This window comes from Dendrobates tinctorius, unplaced genomic scaffold (assembly GCF_039654945.1).
Source record: "Dendrobates tinctorius isolate UK_male_01 unplaced genomic scaffold, ASM3965494v1 ptg000241l, whole genome shotgun sequence".
NCBI lineage: Eukaryota > Metazoa > Chordata > Amphibia > Anura > Dendrobatidae > Dendrobates > Dendrobates tinctorius.
Genome location: NW_027361908.1, coordinates 26,628,412 through 26,645,964, shown reverse-complemented (window position 1 = coordinate 26,645,964; position 17,553 = coordinate 26,628,412). Strand labels below are relative to the sequence as shown.

Below are 17,553 nucleotides of genomic sequence, written 5' to 3'. Positions count from 1 at the left end.
TGGGAAGGTGGAGTTACCCCAAGGGAGGCAAGACGTAGATGCCCCCAGTTTTCTTCCAGCTCACAGGGGAGATCTTGATGCCAGAAAGGTAGGATGGAGACTGCATTTTTTTCTGGAAAGTTGGTAGACCATTACAGACAATCAGTGGATCCTATGAACTATAGGAGAAGAGTAGAGGATAGATTTCTCCCTCCTCAACGGTATGGCATCATCAAACCCCAGTCCCCCTCCGCATGAAAAAGACTCTGGGGGGATATCAGGAACCTCTTAAAATTAGGGGCAGTCGATCCAGTACCCATTTCAGAGATAGATCAGGGTCACTACTCCTCCCTTTTCTCCATAAAAAAAAAAACCTTTGCGCAAATACCGTACCATTATAAATCTAAAACCCTTAAATCAATGTGTCAGGTACAAAAAAAATTCAAAATGGAGACCGTAAGCTCAAACATTTACGGTAGTTTAAAGAGAAGGAGTCTGCCATGTGCACATTAGATCTAAAAGATGCATACTACCATGTGCCAATCCACCCCAACCACCAACAGTTTCTGAGGTTTGCACTGGAAAATCCGGGATCAATTCACCATTTCTATTTCAGATGTCTACCATTCGGCTTTTCCTCAGCACCTTGTATCTTCGCGAAGGTAATGACGAAGGTGGTGGCTTTCCTAAGGAAGAAGGGAATACTAGTAGTTACATACCTGGACAACATCCTTCTAGTAGCAGATGTAACCATCCTCAATCAGCACCTTGCCCAGACTATCAACATACTAGAGGACCTGGGATGGCGCATCAAATGGGAAAAATCCGACTAGCGACAAGGTACTCAAAAAGTGTTCTTAGGAGTCCTCCTCGATTCACATTGCAGGATGTCTTCCCTGCCACTCAAAGTTGGAGGAAATCAGGGACAAGATTTGGGTGTTGCAGAAAAAGAGAGTAGTCTCAATCAGGTATGCCATAAGTGTCCTAGGCCTGATGACGTACTGCATTCCAAGCGTACAGTGGAGTCAGGCCCACTCAAGACAGCTACAAGGAACAATCCTGTAAGTCTGGAACAGACATCCATCTGGTCTAGACAGGAAAATAAAGATTTCGCCAAGCCTGAGTAATTTCCTGTCATGGTGGACATCCTGGAAAAAACTCTTTTTCCCTTCATCCCTATTACCACCGACACAAGCCAGAAAGGATGGGGAGCAGAAGTAGTTGGTCAATACCTGTAGGATATATGGTCCCCGGAAGACCAAAGGAGATTGTCCAATTACAGAGCGTTAAAGGCAGTATGGGAGACAATGTAACAATGCCAAGACATGGTCAGAGATCGTTATATGAAGATTTTCCTCGAAAAACGTCACGGTGGTTTCCTTTCTGCGTCGACAGAAAGGTCCGAGAGGCCAACTCCTACAAGCCTTAGCAGAGTAAATATTTCAGTGGACAGAAAAAAAAAAAAAAAAACATTCTTTCCATCTCGGCAGTTCACTTGAAGGGCTCTGAAAACAGAGGAGCAGATTTTCTCAGCAGGGGAAAAACTGTGGTCATCCGAATGGGAGCTGAATCCAGAAGTGTTTCACCCGCTAACCCAGAGATGGGGGGTTCCACATATTGATCTGTTCGCAACCCAGAAGAATACAAAATGTAGCAAGGTTTTTCTCCATAGACCCAACAGACAACCCAGAAGGGGTAGATGCCCTATCTCAAAGTTGGGAAGCTTCTTTACACATCCCCCCCCTTTTCTCCTTATAACCACATGGCCCGGGAGGATCCAGTTCCCCTTCCGGACAGATATGACCTGCTGTCCCAGGGTTCCCCTCTTGCATCAAGATTTGCGCTTTTTATGCCTGGCAGCTTGGAAACTGAGAGGCAGATCCTATGCTCCAAAGGACTACTGGACAGGGTAATAATAACTATGCAGGCAAGCAGAAATCCGGTTACTTCAGCAATCTATTCAAAAGTATGGAAGAAATTCTGCTCATATGTAGGGGAATCCGTTAGAGTCATCCTGTCCAGATATTCCTAAAATCCTAGTGTTTCTCAAGATAGGCTTTAGTCCCTTCTCGAATCCTAACGCGCTAAAAGTACAGATCTCTGCCCTTAGCGCTTTTCTGGACTTCACTCTAGCAGACCACCTGTGGGCTGCGAGGTTTATTTGAGCCGTTACTAGGTCGAGACCCACAATCAGAAAGACTGTTCCATCACAGGACCTAAACTTAGTGCTATGGACCCTATATGCAGATCTCCCTTTAGTCTATACCTTTAAAGCAGAAAAATACCATGTGTAATGGAATAGGTAGAGCATCTGCCGTAGATCTTTTGGTTGGCTATATCGGTTAAGATCCAGGAGAGTGGAGCGTGTGGCCCAACGCAGTGTCCGCCGCCGCGTCTCCAACAGTGTCTGCTTTAAACGTATAGCCCCCACAGTTAAAGAATTACATTATTGACCGGATCTTATCCCTATACAGCTAATATTAATATTATAGGATATACTACAGAGTGATACGGTGCCTTATAGATTTTGATACGCACTTCTTCCAAAAACAGCAGTCTGTACACTGATGAAGGACATTACATGACCGAAATGTCTGGGATTTATGTACTACACTTCAGACTGCATTAAACATTCTCTTCTCTTCATCAAGCTGAGTGCCAAGTTTATTGATTATTCCACACATTGGACTTAAGATGATCAGTGATGCAGAGGTCACAGATTCCTGGAGACAGGACTCAAACTTGTTTGTATATTATACAGCAGAGGTCCTCAACCTTTCTGACCTTGAGAGCCACATTCAGCTCTGAGAGAGGGTCGCGAGCCACATTCAGCTCCCGCCCCCTCAAAATAGTGGAAACCAAAGCCCCATTACAGGCATAATGGTAATCAAAGCTTTTCTACAGAAATCACACCAAAGCAGTATACCAAGATCCAGGGGTTCCCACAATACCCCCCATTCAGTAGTCTCTCATCAAGCACTCCCAAAACACTGTCAAGCTTCAAAACACCACTATGACAGGTGGTGTCATCTTGTCTCCAGTGTACCATACTTAAATTATCTCAAAACCCCTAAGACCAGTATATGTGCACCCAGATCTGCTCCTCTGTGCAGGACTGCTCACAAAATTCACCATTTTCAGATGTGTTCTTCATACCCGTTTGGTAGACCTGGAGCTAATGCACCAACCTGGCAGACAGCCGTGCCGTGAGCCACAATTCATGGGACCGCGAGTCACATATGGCTCCCGAGATAAAGGTTGGGGACCCCTGGTATACAGGATAGACTAAAGGCAAAAAAGCCTCAAAGACTACTTTAGCTAGGTGGCTTACTTCAGCTTATGAATCTGATAAAAGAGCCCCGAATTAACATAAAGGCACACTCTACTAGAGCAATTTCAGCATCCTGGGCGGAGAAAGCAGGGACATCCATAGACCAAATTTGAGGGTCTGCAACTTGGTCAAATATAACAGTCTGTAAACACTACAAGCTAGCCGTAATATCAGGTCAACAGCTAGCTTACGGACGGAAAGTCCATCAGGCAGTAGTCCCGCCCTGAGATGCCATTGATTTGGTATTTCTCCTGTCGTTCTGTCATGAGGGACTTCCTTAGAAATTAGGAATTGGTCCTACCGGTAATTATATTTCCAGGTGTCCCTCATGACAGCACCATTACATTCCTTCCCCTGAATTATGAGAACTGTGAGTTTAACATTTACAGTATGTAAGAATTCAATAAAATAGCTGCATCCATCCTGGTGTGGTGATTGGTGAAGACCAATGGTGGATGGGGGGGGGGGTTAACCTCTCATGTGTATCCTGTCCCTAGAGGATGAGTAGGACTAACTCCTTTTGACGTGCTGTCATGATGGACTCCTGGAAATATAATTACTGGTAGGACCAATTCCTATTTTTTTTCAAATATGTTTATTTATCTGCAAAATGCATTCATGGCTGTACTAAAACCAAAAACGCACTTATTTTCCGTTGCATTTTTGCTACCAAGAAATTTCTAGAGATGCAGAAATTTCTGCAAATACTCAATGTGTGCCCAAACCCATATAGTATACTCAATCTGAGAATATACCGTTCAGATGAGTGCCAAATTATTGGGATATTGACGTCCGGAATTTCGCTGTTTGTGCAGCTCTGCAAAAACAGCAGCGCTACATCTGTAGACTTTTAGGCTGTGTGCACACGCTGCGGATTTTGCTGCGGTTCCGCAGCGGTTTTGGCCGCTGCGGACCCGCAGCAGTTTCTGCTGCGGTGTACAGTACCATGATTCCCTATGGGAATCAAAAACCGCAGTGCAGAGGGTGCGGAATTTTCCGCGCGGATTATCTGCGGTTTTCAATCCGCAGAAAGAATTGACATGTCAATTCTTTCTGCGGATTCTCCTGCGGTTTGCCATCTCCTCCATTGAGGAGATGAAAAACCGCAGGGCAAAACCGCAGAGCAATCCGCAGGTAAAACCGCAGGTATTTTGACCTGCGGTTTCACCTGCGGATTTTACAAAATCCGCGCGGATGAATCCGCACCTAATCCGCAGCGTGTGCACACAGCCTTAGGGGCATCAGAATAGGACTCTGAAGTGCTTCGGAGCCATAGTGAATAAAGAGGAGTGGACCCATGGATTTTCTCTCTCAATAAAACGGACTTCTGTGAGAAGTCAGTTTTCATAGTTCAGCAGCGCACATTAGGCCCTTGGTACGAACCCCGAACTTTACAGTTTGGGTTTGCTCGTCCCCAATAGTGGAAATATACAGTAAGCACAGCTTTGTGCATGAGGCCTGCCACAATCTGGTGTTCAAAGATTAACACAGCTTAACGCCAAAAATAAGTGAAAACTATTTAATGTATAATGACCACTACAATTTGTTCTTCCTCGGTCAGCTGCTAAGGGTGGATCTGAATTACCTGGCCGCGGCCACTTTAGCTTTGATAAGAGCTGCTTTTGTGTGGCGGAATTGGAGAACGTCCAGCTGCCGCCAGTAATAGCTGATGGGCGGGGGTGCCGGGTGTCCACGTTCAGATATTCTGATATTTGGGCTCACCATCAGCAATACCCTCTATGACCAATCTGTATCTAATGACACGTCGATGGCTGTCTAAGACTGACAAACCCTTACCGGTGAGACAGCACATATCAAGAAATCATTATATGGTCTACAGAAAACTTTGTGCATGGTTTCAGAACTTTGTACATAACAGACTTAAATAATTAAAATAAAAATGTATAAAAGAAAATGCATCATAAATGAAGATTAATGAGCTCATTACCAAAGTGTTCTGCAAGTTTAAACACCGGTTTCCAACAGAAAGGATAGCCACAGGAAACAGATGAAATAATATTCATGCAAGTGGTGAACCATAGCATTTAGCAGGAGGACCCGGTCAGCAGGCGCCGCTGACTGGAGTGTTTAAATGCATTGCTTAGTCTACTGTTCTCAGTTTTGCCTGATTACTTTTTAATCAAAATAGGAAATTAGGTTATGCTATCTATATAGTAATGACACAAAACAGACAGGATGTAATATTGTTCTTCTGAGCAAATTACATTACGATAACTGATTTATATTAATTAGCATTAGAAAGTTCTACATAGAAAACTCTACAAATTGAATTTGAAGCTCCTTATAAAGCAGCTGGCCGGGACAAGACAGAACATCCTGGCTATAATGAAGACATTTCAGCCTTTTCACCAGCTGACCGGTAATTCCTCAATATAAATCTATCATTAATTCACTAAGTAACCACAGTCATGCAACTAGCTGCTGAGTCACGCTTCCTTACATTGTTACATGCAGACCCTATCCCACATTCATCCAAGGAATCTAGTTCCATGTGTACATAGTATATGCGACCTACAGGAGGGAAGAAAGGGGAGCAACAGATGCAGGAGACAGATTCCCTGAACAGTAATCTTTACCCATGCTAGGACACTGGTCGTTTTGCTGGTTTACTAGAGAAATTTTCAATTATTTGCACATTTCCTCTTTTAGGGTAAGAACCAATTTAGACAGCCCAGCCACAGTCATTTAATGGCCTGTTCAGTGTGGCTAGAACGTTATGCCAAGAACGATGAGTTTTAGGCATGCTTAGAAAATCATCTCACCTGACGAACAAGCATTTTGGCAATGAAAATGGTGAAATGACTGGCTCCCACGCTCATTTTTCCCAACGATATCCGCAAAGGTAAATGCCGCTGTGGAAATTGCCATGGGAGGTCCATAGTGGATATGTCTCATGAGAACATAGTCTTATATGGTTACGTCTCCATGGGAAAGTTGAGGTACTTCAATAAGTAGCATTTTTCTGTACCAAAACCCACGTTTTGCATGTTGCTGAAGATTAAACCCTATGCACTAAGGGTAAAGTCTGCACAAAGAAAACTACATGCTGAGGATTTTAAAATGCACTCCACAGATACATTTAGGTGCAGAAAATATCTGCAACATGTACACAAGACAGTTCAAATCTCAACTTAGCTTAGGTACTCTATTACCCTGTGGATTGTGTGCGTAAATATCCATATGGAAAATCCACACAGTGTGAATTCTCCTTTAAATGTTTTGTATGTAATTAGCTCCAGGCTCTTCTGGGACATAAGGAGGCACCATCATAACTTGCTCCAAGATCTGAAGGGGACTGTTTTCTTAAATTCTCTCCTTTTCTAAAGGCTCATCCAGTGTTAATAGAATTAGTGTGTAGTACACAGCCTATCGACAAGGGGATTGATGACGCCAACTCTACTCATTTTAAGAAAAACTTTTTAGAGGTCAACACAAGGCGCTCCAACATTTTAATAGTAAGAATTCTTGTATTCCCAACAAAGAAAAATGCTGGAGCGCCTTATCTTGGCTGCTATCTATACAAATATATATCTTTTTAGGGCAATCTCACTAAGCACATCAATAAATAGACACTTCCATTTGAAAAGCTATAAACGCTACAAGCCAATTGGGGATAATAGAAAATACATGTGTTTCAGCTTAAGACGACCTACAAATTTGTAGAGGAAAACATACACATAATCCCAGACGAAGGCAACGTGCCAAAACGCGCGTTGGGGAGGGCGCCTATCCAGGATACCAGGAGCTCTTTACGTTGTAAGTTATTATATAATCCTATCTCTATATCCTTTTCACTCTGATTACATTTGTTTGCCCTGGTCTATGTGTAGTATGCCTTTAAACTGACCCCTACTGGTGTCCTTTAGCACTTGGTATGATATTTGTACTTTTGTTGGTTACAATTTTTGTGCACATGATGTTTTACTGCACAATAGTATGATTTTTTAAAGCACATTGTAACATTGGTATGTCTTTATCTGGATAGTATCGCCCCCTTTTTCTTTATATACTGATTTTTATCTATGCATTGATTTTTTTCTTCATTATGATTCTTCCTGTTACATTAATAAACTATATATTATAATTTTGGGAGTTATGTTCGGTGTGTGTCTTTTGTTGTGCTGTCAAGATCTGAAGGGGACTGCTTTCTTAAATTCTCTCCTTTTCTAAAGGCTCATCCAGTGTTCATAGAATTAGCGTGTAGTACACAGCCTATCAACAAGGGGATTAATGACGCCAATTCTATTCATTTCAAGAAAATTTTTTAGGGGTCAATATAAGGCGCTCCAACATTTTAATTAATGATAAGAATTCTTGTATTCCCAACAAACAAAAATGCTGGAGCGCCTTATCTTGGCTGCTATCTATAAAAATATATATCTTTTTAGGGCAATCTCACTAAGCACATCAATAAATAGAATCTTCCATTTGAAAAGCTATAAAAGTTACAAGCCAATTGGGGACAATAGAAAATACATGTGTTTCAGCTTAAGACGACCTACAAATTTGTAGAAGAAAACATACACATTCTCAGACAATACAACAATATATGTGCGGGTAGAAATTACATACATAGAACGAGGTAATGAAGCAGAGAGCTCTTTTAAGAGTCAAACCCTTCGACCCCCACACACTTATTAAAAAGGTGGAAACTACGAGTGAATTACACAACAGTGGGGTCACAGAATGGTATTTTATGAAATTTCCTACCTTTTACTTGATAATTTCTTCCAGCCATGAGCCACAAGGATACAGAATCCCATGCTTGGTACATATAATACTCTCTCTGCGACCACAAATCCGACAGGGAAGAAAAGGTTGGAGGCAGGAATAAAAGGCAGCACCATTAGGCACAGGCCCTGAGAGAAATGGAGAAGGACATGAAACGGTGGAGTCTCGCTTACGGAGAATGGTAAAACCAGACCTATGAGATTACAGTAACTAGCAACACCAGCACAAATAACCTCATGGAAAGCCATTTCCCAGACTGGATTTTGACACCTCTGGAATGACTTAAAAAGGAAAATATAAAGGTGCTTAATGAGGAAGAAAACAAATATGCGAAATAGCCATCTTACTCCAAAAGAGAGAGAAAGCTGCACCTTCTCCGAACATACCATGTCAACCAGGAACATTTTCCTAGGTATTGCCACTCTCTAAATAAAGGCTCAGCCACACAAACAGATATTATGTTCCAGTGTTGGCCAAGTACGTATGTGACAAGTGGGCTGCAAATTACCTGTGCCGATTCCTCTCCGAAAATGCAAAACTATGTACAAAATGTGTGAGTGGGGTCTAATATACAACTATTAATAAGTTCAGCAAAGACTTTGGCAGAATTCAGACTGGTTCTACCTCATCTGAGAGCAGCCTGATTTAGGCAAAGAAGGCTGAATCCAACAATGTATCATTTAAACCAGTGTTGCCCAACTCCAGTCCTCAAGACTCACCAACAGGTCATGTTTTCAGGATTTCCTTAGTATTGCCAAGGTGATAATAGCATCACCTGTGCAATACAAAGGACATCCTGAAAACATGACCTGTTGGTGGGAAACACTGATTTAGACTACTGGGTGCAACCGTTCTCACACAATCAGAGCTTTTAGATTTAGCGATAGAGCAGAGCTGAGGAAGCTAACTCCGCCCACACCCATCTCTGTATATACAATGTCCATAGACAATGAGGTGCCTATCACAGGAGGGGGCGTGTTTAACTTGTATGTCCATACTGCTGCATCCCAGCAATAATAAGCTCTTGGTTCTAAAACAATCAATGCACGCAAGTAAAACAAAAAGAGCTCGATAATGGAGGCATCGCGGAAATCTGTGTTTTAACCCTTACAGCATGTGGTCTTCAGATTACATAGCAAAAAGCTGCTGATAGATTATCTTTAAAAATAGTGATGTACGAACAAATGCTATTAAAAAGGGTTGCCCACTAATGGACAACCCCGATTCAACAATTCGGTGCCCCATAGAAAATAAACACAATGTACACCCATCTCCTGCAGCAACATTATTCAAGCCATGTCTGTGCTGTTCCCGGTCAGTGTTGTGACACTGTTGGGTCCTGTGACCATTGCAGTCTTTACTATTTTATCAGTGACTGCATGACAATAATAGTAGTATACACCCCCTTTTAGTTATTAACACCTTAAGGCCCTGTTCTATTATGGCCTTAAAGGGGTATACTTCTTTAAGAAAACAGTACTTCAAAAACTATTATACATGTAAAAATTACAAAAAGTAGGTATTCACTCTCCTTGCATCCAGCGCACTGTCTCCTCTATATTACACATCACTGATGCAGCCAACCACTGAACTCAGTGACTCTACTCATGTATCGTGGAAAAGCTAATGAGCTGAGTGATTGACTGCAGCAGTTATGTCTGGTGGAGATGGACTAACTTTTATTAAAGGGGTTATCAAGGACTAAATCTTAATTTTTTTCTTATGAGCCAAACACTAAGCTGCAGCTGGTTGCCAACTGGTTAGCAACTACCTTCCTGTTCTATCCGGCGAGGACTCAGAGGTCTTTAATTTAGCTGCTCCACATCAACAGACCAGTTCTTCTTCCTGGCTGCTCGGTTGACGGTGGGAGACTGCCAATGTTATGCCGCTTGGCAGTTGGTTTCCAGTAGTTATGATCTAAGCTGTCACGACCTGTCAACAGAGGTTGCTCTGCTGATGCAACGTCGTTGAAAGTAGCCGAATCGTCGTCAGAAGCGGTCGGCGCCCATTCTGTGCCGGCAGAGATCTACCCTAGGCAGAACAGGCAGGTGCAGTCCTGCTCATCGTTATCGGCACCCATAAAGGGTAAGTACATAACATGGAATATCTCCTGAAACAAGTTAATCAGGTTAAACAGTCTTTTTGTATACAGCACTCATGTTAAATACAAAAGAGTAAATCATAAACAATTTAACACAAAAAAAACAACGAGAGGGGAAAAAAAGAAAAACCTAAAGCTTTCTGTGACACTGGGATTGGCACCTTTTCATTAAATTCATATGGAAACATATTTTGACTCGCCGGTGGAAAATCACAAATGAGAATCACCTGTAATTAATTGAGGGTGCCCATGTGACATGAATTAGCAAATGAATGACGACTTCGGTATTTTAAAAAGCCACATGGTAGGTGTTCTGTCCAGCCATATAATTGCTGTCTAGAAGGTCCAGTCATTTATTATGTCTTCGATTATTACAGACATTTTATTTTTGTGTGTATTAATCCTTCATATATTTCATACTGTAAGGTAACAGCACCACCTGCTGGCCGTTTAATGCATAGATTCTAGTTTAATTTGCAATGTATTGTGAGATTGTTCCTGTTACATCATAGTCTTGTTTAGGACACTGAGGGGAACAGCAGCCATTACTCCTCCATGTGTCTTAGGAGAAACTGCACCATTCGTGTTCTTCATGCTTCTTAAACAGCTTGCTCTAAGCATAGTTGGTAAGCACTATCTAGGTGTTATAATCCTGTGTTTATAACGTTTGTTGTATTAAATAGGTAATCATCAGCTATGCATTACCTCATGGTACCTATGTATTGCCTCATGGAACCTATGTATTACCTCATGTTACTGTGTATTGCAGACTATCTGTAGTTTATGCTCTGTGCAGGTATATATTCTGAAATGCTCCTGTTATTGCATCCTATAGTTTCACCCTTTCCTGTCACATCTGCAATCAATAAAAGGTTACAATTTTACAGCCTCTTTTTCTTAAAGAAGACAGGGGCTTTAGCTACATGTCTCATTGCACACCATGCTAATGTGTATGAGGACAGTATAGTGAAACAACTGCTGAGAACAAGCTCAGAAGATCTGACGTTACAGAGCCCGCTATTATCCAAGCATACGGTTATTGCATACCGATATTGCAGCAACCTCCTAACGGTCGGACCGAATAATCGGACCATACGGAGCCCGCCATTATCCACGCAGAGCCGACAAAGGGATATCACAGCGGTCGCCTAACTGTTGAATCATGTCTCAAGGACGAGCATCCTCTTTCAAGACGAGATCATGAGTTGGTTCCTCCAAGACATCATCCGTCAGCAATGCCGCCGCTATTGCCTGCGCAAAAGCTGAAGCGGCAAAAGAAAGAAGCACCTTTGCTGAGCAAGAGAGAGAATTGAAACTACAACAAGCATGCCTGGATGCAGAGAAAGCACGCCTTGAAGCAACATTACAGAAACTTGCTATTGAAAAAGAAACAGAAGCTGCCATAGCAGAAGCCTTAGAAGCTGCCGTATAGTCTGACGACGAACACAGCAGTGTGCTAGGCCTACAAGTTACTCACGATCCATTGCAGCGTACTGCAGAGTACGTCCATCAGCATTCCAAATCAAATGACGATCCAGACCCACAGGCGAAGACAGAGCATTTTGTCAACAAGCCAAGCCAACCAGATAATTCGGACCCCCAGAAAACCAACCATCAGTCTCCTTACCAAAAGCAAGGAAATACACATTGGGATGATACTGACTACAATAATCTCTCTCTAGAACAAAAGATCCGGAATCTGTCCCGGCTTAAAGAGAATCCCTTCGCTTCAGAAAGCTACTACAGCAGTTGGACGAAACCAGAGACATCTAACAGGTATGATCGCACAGCACACATGTACTCTGACAACACTCAATCAGCTGCCATCAGTGCCAATCAAGCCACGATGGACTTTGCCAAGTTCCTTGCTCGACATGAGTTGGTCACTAGGGGACTTGTAAAGTTCAGCGATCGCACTGAAAACTACAGGGCTTGGCGAGCCTCCTTCAAAAATACCATTAAAGACATAGGTCTATCATATAGTGAAGAAGTGGATCTCTTGGTAAAATGGCTAGGAAGTGAGTCTGCTGAAGTGCAGAGCTTTCAGAGAAAAGTCACTGGAAGAAAGGAAGGCCTTCCCTTAAGGAGAACCGCATCTGCTACAAATGCTGCTCTTCAACATCCCACTTCGCCAGGGACTGAGGTTAGTGCAAGGTGTACCGAATGTGACAGCACCGAACATAACTCAGTTCTACACCCTGGACCACCATCGGATGCTTTGCCCCAAGAGCATAGTAGGGAGCTGAATGACTCAAATACTGACACTCCAGCCATTACTTCTAAGTGTACAGAAGTTTGTGGAAATCTCATAGGAGGCAAGTCCTGCTCTAAAATTTCCCTAGTGAGAGTCTACCCGGCAGACGAAAGGGACAAAGCCATCAAAGTGTACCCGATTTTAGATGATCAGAGTAACAGGTCATTAGCCAAGTCTGCCTTCTTTGATAGCTTTAACATCAGAGGACCCAGTGCCCCCTACTCTTTGAAAACTTGTGCCGGTATAGTAGAGACAGCTGGTAGGAGAGCAACAGGCTACGTAGTCGAGTCTATAGATGGCCAAATGCGTCTGCCCTTACCAACCATATTGGAATGTAACCAGATTCCTGACAACAGGTCAGAGATACCTACGCCTGAAGTGGCATCGTATCATCCTCATCTGAAGCGTATACAACGCCTGATTCCTAACCTTAACCCAGAGGCCAGGGTGGATAAAAATCAATGTTTTTTTTTAAAAAATCGGATTTTTTTTATTTAAATCTGATTTTTTTCAATAAACTGCTTTTTGAGGAAAATATTTTACCATCCAAAGGTTCTTCCATCATGAGATAAAGCTGAGTTGTTTAACTCAGTAGAATAAAGGCTGTATATGTGTAACATTCACAATGCCATGCTCTTCCAGAGGTTTCTGTAGGATTAGTGGGCAGTTTCTCTCCTATATTATCACAAACGCTCGCTTTACTTATGCAGTTCTCAAAACTGAATTTGACTCCGCAGAGGTCCCAGCCTCTTCTTCACGGCAAAAATGTTACAACATGAACAGAGTTGAGAAAAAGACCTTAATCCTATTGTTCTACAAACATATGAATACAGAATCAACCCCTTCAGTGCCAAGTCCAAGAAGTTAGACAATATGTTTCTGATTGTTTGGAGTGGAATAGATCTGCACAACACAAGAAGAATGTGAATCTAAGTGTGAGGAGGAGGAAGGGCAAGCAGACAAGAAAATGAAAGTGAAACTTTGAGCACAATACTGCAGCATAGCCACAGACAGACAAGTCTGGATCTGTTTGTGTGTGCGATCTGAGGTTTATTACATTCTTTCCTTATAATGGCAGCAGGCCGTAAAAGAGACCCAGTTTGGGAATATTTTAATGAAGCTCCTTCGCCTATCGGTAAGGCAGGCATGCGTGCAAAATGCAAACGATGCAACAAAGAGATGCAAGGCCTGGTGGCGCGAATGAGGCAACATCATGAGAAGTGCGGTGATGAAGATGACCAAAGAAACACTTCTGAACAGGCAGGATCTTCAGGTTGGTAAACATTTTTATTGAATCCTATTTCTAATTGACTGAACTGTCATGTGTGAGAAAAATTATATTTCTTATTATTACTGCATGTTACTGTCATTTGGTACAGTTATGAAGAAAAACAAATATTCCTTTTGGGGCAGGGGCAGTGATGTGTGGTGTACAATAAGCAGAAATTATATAAACAATAAAATAACAGCATTGACTTTTTTTGTTTAGGGGAATTCATGGATTCTGGAAACTATCCACCTCCAAGATCACCATCATCCTGTTCTACAGTTTCAGAGTTATCCATCCAGGATAGTGCTTCATTAGCAGCAGCATCATCATCAGACACCCACAGCCACATATCACCATCACCCAAAAGGAAGAAAAAACCTTTACCTCCTGGAACCACCATAGACAGGTTTGTGATAAGAACTAGCAGATTAGAAAAAGAGTTGATTGATGAAAAAATTGCCCAGTTTATTTATGCAACAAACTCTTCTTTCCGTCTGACTGAGAACCCACATTTCATTAATATGGTTCAGTCACTGAGACCAGGATACAGTCCACCCAGCAGAGCTGATGTTGCAGGGAAACTGCTGGATCAAGTGTATGACAGAGAAATGGAGCAATGTGCAACAGCTCTGGAGGGTAAAATTGTTAACCTAAGTATTGATGGGTGGAGTAATGTCCACAATGATCCTATTGTATGTGCTTGTATAACAACAGAAGGAGGTAAAGTCTTCCTTGCACAAACAACTGATACGTCAGGAAATGCACACACAGCAGAATACTTACAAGAAGTGGCAGTAAAAGCTATAACGACATGTGAACAAAAATTCAAATGTCTAGTACGCAGTTTGGTCACTGACAATGCTGCAAACATATCCAAGATGAGAAGAGATTTAGAAGAGCAGGGAGGGAATACAAAGCTGCTAATAACATATGGTTGCAGTGCTCATTTGCTGCACCTCTTAGCCAAAGACTTAAGTGTTCCAGAAATAAAGGCTAATGTTGTTGAAATTGCTAAATACTTCCGTAATAATCATTTTGCTGCAGCAGCTCTGAAAAGGATGGGTGGAACCAAGCTAACGCTCCCACAAGATGTTAGATGGAACTCTGTGGTGGACTGTTTTGAGCAGTATATCAAAAACTGGCCTATTCTGATGACACTTTGTGAAGAAAATCGAGATAAAATAGATGGCACTGTCACGGCCAAAATCCTCAACATTGGGCTTAAGAGAAATGTTGAACATATGCTGAGCTTCCTGAAACCCATCTCTCAAGCTTTAAACAAAATACAGAAAAATAGCTGTTTTATTGCGGATGCTGTTGAAATTTGGAAGGAACTGAGTGAACACTTAAAAACAGAACTACACATGGACAGAATTAAATTACAAGCAGTAAACAAACGAATGGGACAAGCACTGACTCCAGCTCATTTTTTGGCAAATATTGTCAATATCCAATATCAGGGTCAAAACCTAAGTGCTGAGGAAGAGGAGTTAGCTATGACATGGGTATCCAGCAATCATCCATCTTTAATGCCAACTATAATAAACTTCAGAGCTAAGGGGGAACCATTCAAGAAATATATGTTTGCTGAAGATATTTTAAGGAAGGTCACACCAGTAAACTGGTGGAAGTCACTTAAGCGCTTGGATTTAGAGACTGTTCAAGTAATGATTTCACTTTTAACAGCAGTAGCTTCTTCTGCAGGCGTTGAAAGAATATTCTCTTCCTTTGGACTCATTCATTCTAAATTAAGAAATCGGTTGGGACCCAATAAAGCAGGAAAGCTTGTTTTTCTTTTCCAGATTATGAATAGGAACAAAGAAGAAGATGATGATGAAGATGACGACAAGTGAGCAACAGAGGACAGCAGGGACAGTAGTATTTAAGTTTTTCATGTGTCGGCTGGGCTGACAGTCTAAGTTTCTTAAAATATATATATATTTTGTTTAGCCAAATAAGTTAACAAACATGGATGTTTGTTTACGCAAATAACTTATGCTGTAATGTTGTTATTGTTTCAGTTGAATAAATCTATTTAAATTGTTATTAAGGTCAGGATTATTTTTCTCCTTCCTAAGTACAACAGAACAGTGGTGTCCAAATATGAATGATTAACCCATTAAACTGGGGAGAAAAAAGTAATATAAAAAGTGATTCTAAAAATCTTCATCTACTTGCATGTTAAAGTAGCAAGAACTAGTTTAGGTAGAAACTTTGATTTAAATCACTGATTTAAATCAAGCCTTACTGACTAGTGATTTAAATCGTGATTTAAATCGTGATTTAAATCAAATCCACCCTGCCAGAGGCTCAAATAATCATGCTCCTAGGGAGAGATATTCTACAAGTTCACAAGGTTAGACAGCATATAAATGGCTCTCACAACGCTCCAAATGCCCAGAGACTCGACCTTGGGTAGGTCATTGTAGGAGAGGACTGTTTAGGAGAAGCACACAAACTGACAGTGATTAACAACATGTTTACCAGTACTCTCGAGAATGGACGTCCATCTCTCCTTCAACCATGTGAAAATCACTACTTCATAAAGGAGTTGCTACACAGCACTTCAGCACCAAGTATCTTAGCGAGTTGGGCCAATGATGATTGCCTTCAGAATTGCGACCAAGATCACCTTGGGTGTACGGTCTTTCACAAGACCAAAGAAGATAATCGTGTAGCAATGTCATTTGAAGATACACTGTTCCTAGAGATGAAGGAGCAAGGAATGGTGCAGGACAAAATGAAGAGCTGGATTGCATCTCTACCCTTCAAGCCTCAAAGACAACGCTTGCCTAACAACAGAGAACAAGTTTACAAACACTTTGTCTCCCATAGAATCATAGAATCATAGAATCGTCGAGTTGGAAGGGACCTCCTGGGCCATCTGGTCCAACCCCCTGCTCAAAGCAGGATTCGCTAAATCATCCCAGTCAGATGTCTGTCCAGCCTCTGTTTGAAGACTTCCATTGAAGGAGAACTCACCACTTCTCGTGGCAGCCTGTTCCACTCATTGATCACTCTAACTGTCAAAAAGTTTTTTCTAATATCTAATCTGTGTCTCTTCCCATTCAGTTTCATCCCATTGCTTCTAGTCTTTCCTTGTGCAAATGAGAATAAAGTTGATCCTTCTACAATGTGACAGCCCTTTAGATATTTGTAGACAGCTATTAAGTCTCCTCTCAGTCTTCTCTTTTGCAAACTAAACATTCCCAAATCCTGCAACCTTTCCTCATAAGACAGGGTTTGCAGACCGGTCACCATTCTGGTCGCTCTTTTCTGAACTTGCTCCAGTTTGTTGATGTCTTTTTTAAAATGTGGTGCCCAAAACTGGACACAATATTCCAGATGAGGTCTGACCAAAGAGGAGTAGAGGGAAATAATGACTTCACGTGATCTAGACTGTATGCTTCTGTTAATACATCCTAGAATTGCATTTGCCTTTTTTGCTGCTGCATCACACTGTTGACTCATATTCAGTCTGTGATCTATTAGTATACCCAAGTCTTTTTCACATGTGCTGTCACTTAGCCCTATTCCTCCCATTCTATATATGCTTTTTTCATTTTTATTGCCCAGATGTAGTACTTTGCATTTCTCCCTGTTAAAAACCATTCTGTTAGTTGCTGCCCACTTCTCCAGTTTATTTAAATCTTTTTGAATCCTCTCTCTCTCTTCTCTAGTATTAGCTATCCCTCCTAGCTTTGTGTCATCAGCAAATTTAATCAGTTTACCCTCAATTCCTTCATCTAAATCGTTGATAAAGATGTTGAACAATACAGGGCCCAGGACAGAGCCCTGTGGTACCCCACTTGAGACATTCTTCCAACTGGATGTGCAGCCATTTACGACCACTCTTTGGGTCCGAT

The 17,553-nt window shown here is 41.7% G+C and overlaps 1 protein-coding gene across 2 annotated transcripts in view; it reads right to left on the bottom strand.

Moving 5' to 3' along the window:
* Positions 1-17,553, bottom strand: part of TMTC3 (transmembrane O-mannosyltransferase targeting cadherins 3) — a 177,241-nt gene that overhangs the window by 77,337 nt on the left and 82,351 nt on the right. For both annotated transcript variants that reach the window (XM_073557002.1, XM_073557001.1), the window contains exon 8: positions 8,042-8,190. In XM_073557002.1, coding sequence (XP_073413103.1) covers positions 8,042-8,190 — 149 coding nt within the window. The remainder of the gene's footprint in view (positions 1-8,041; positions 8,191-17,553) is intronic.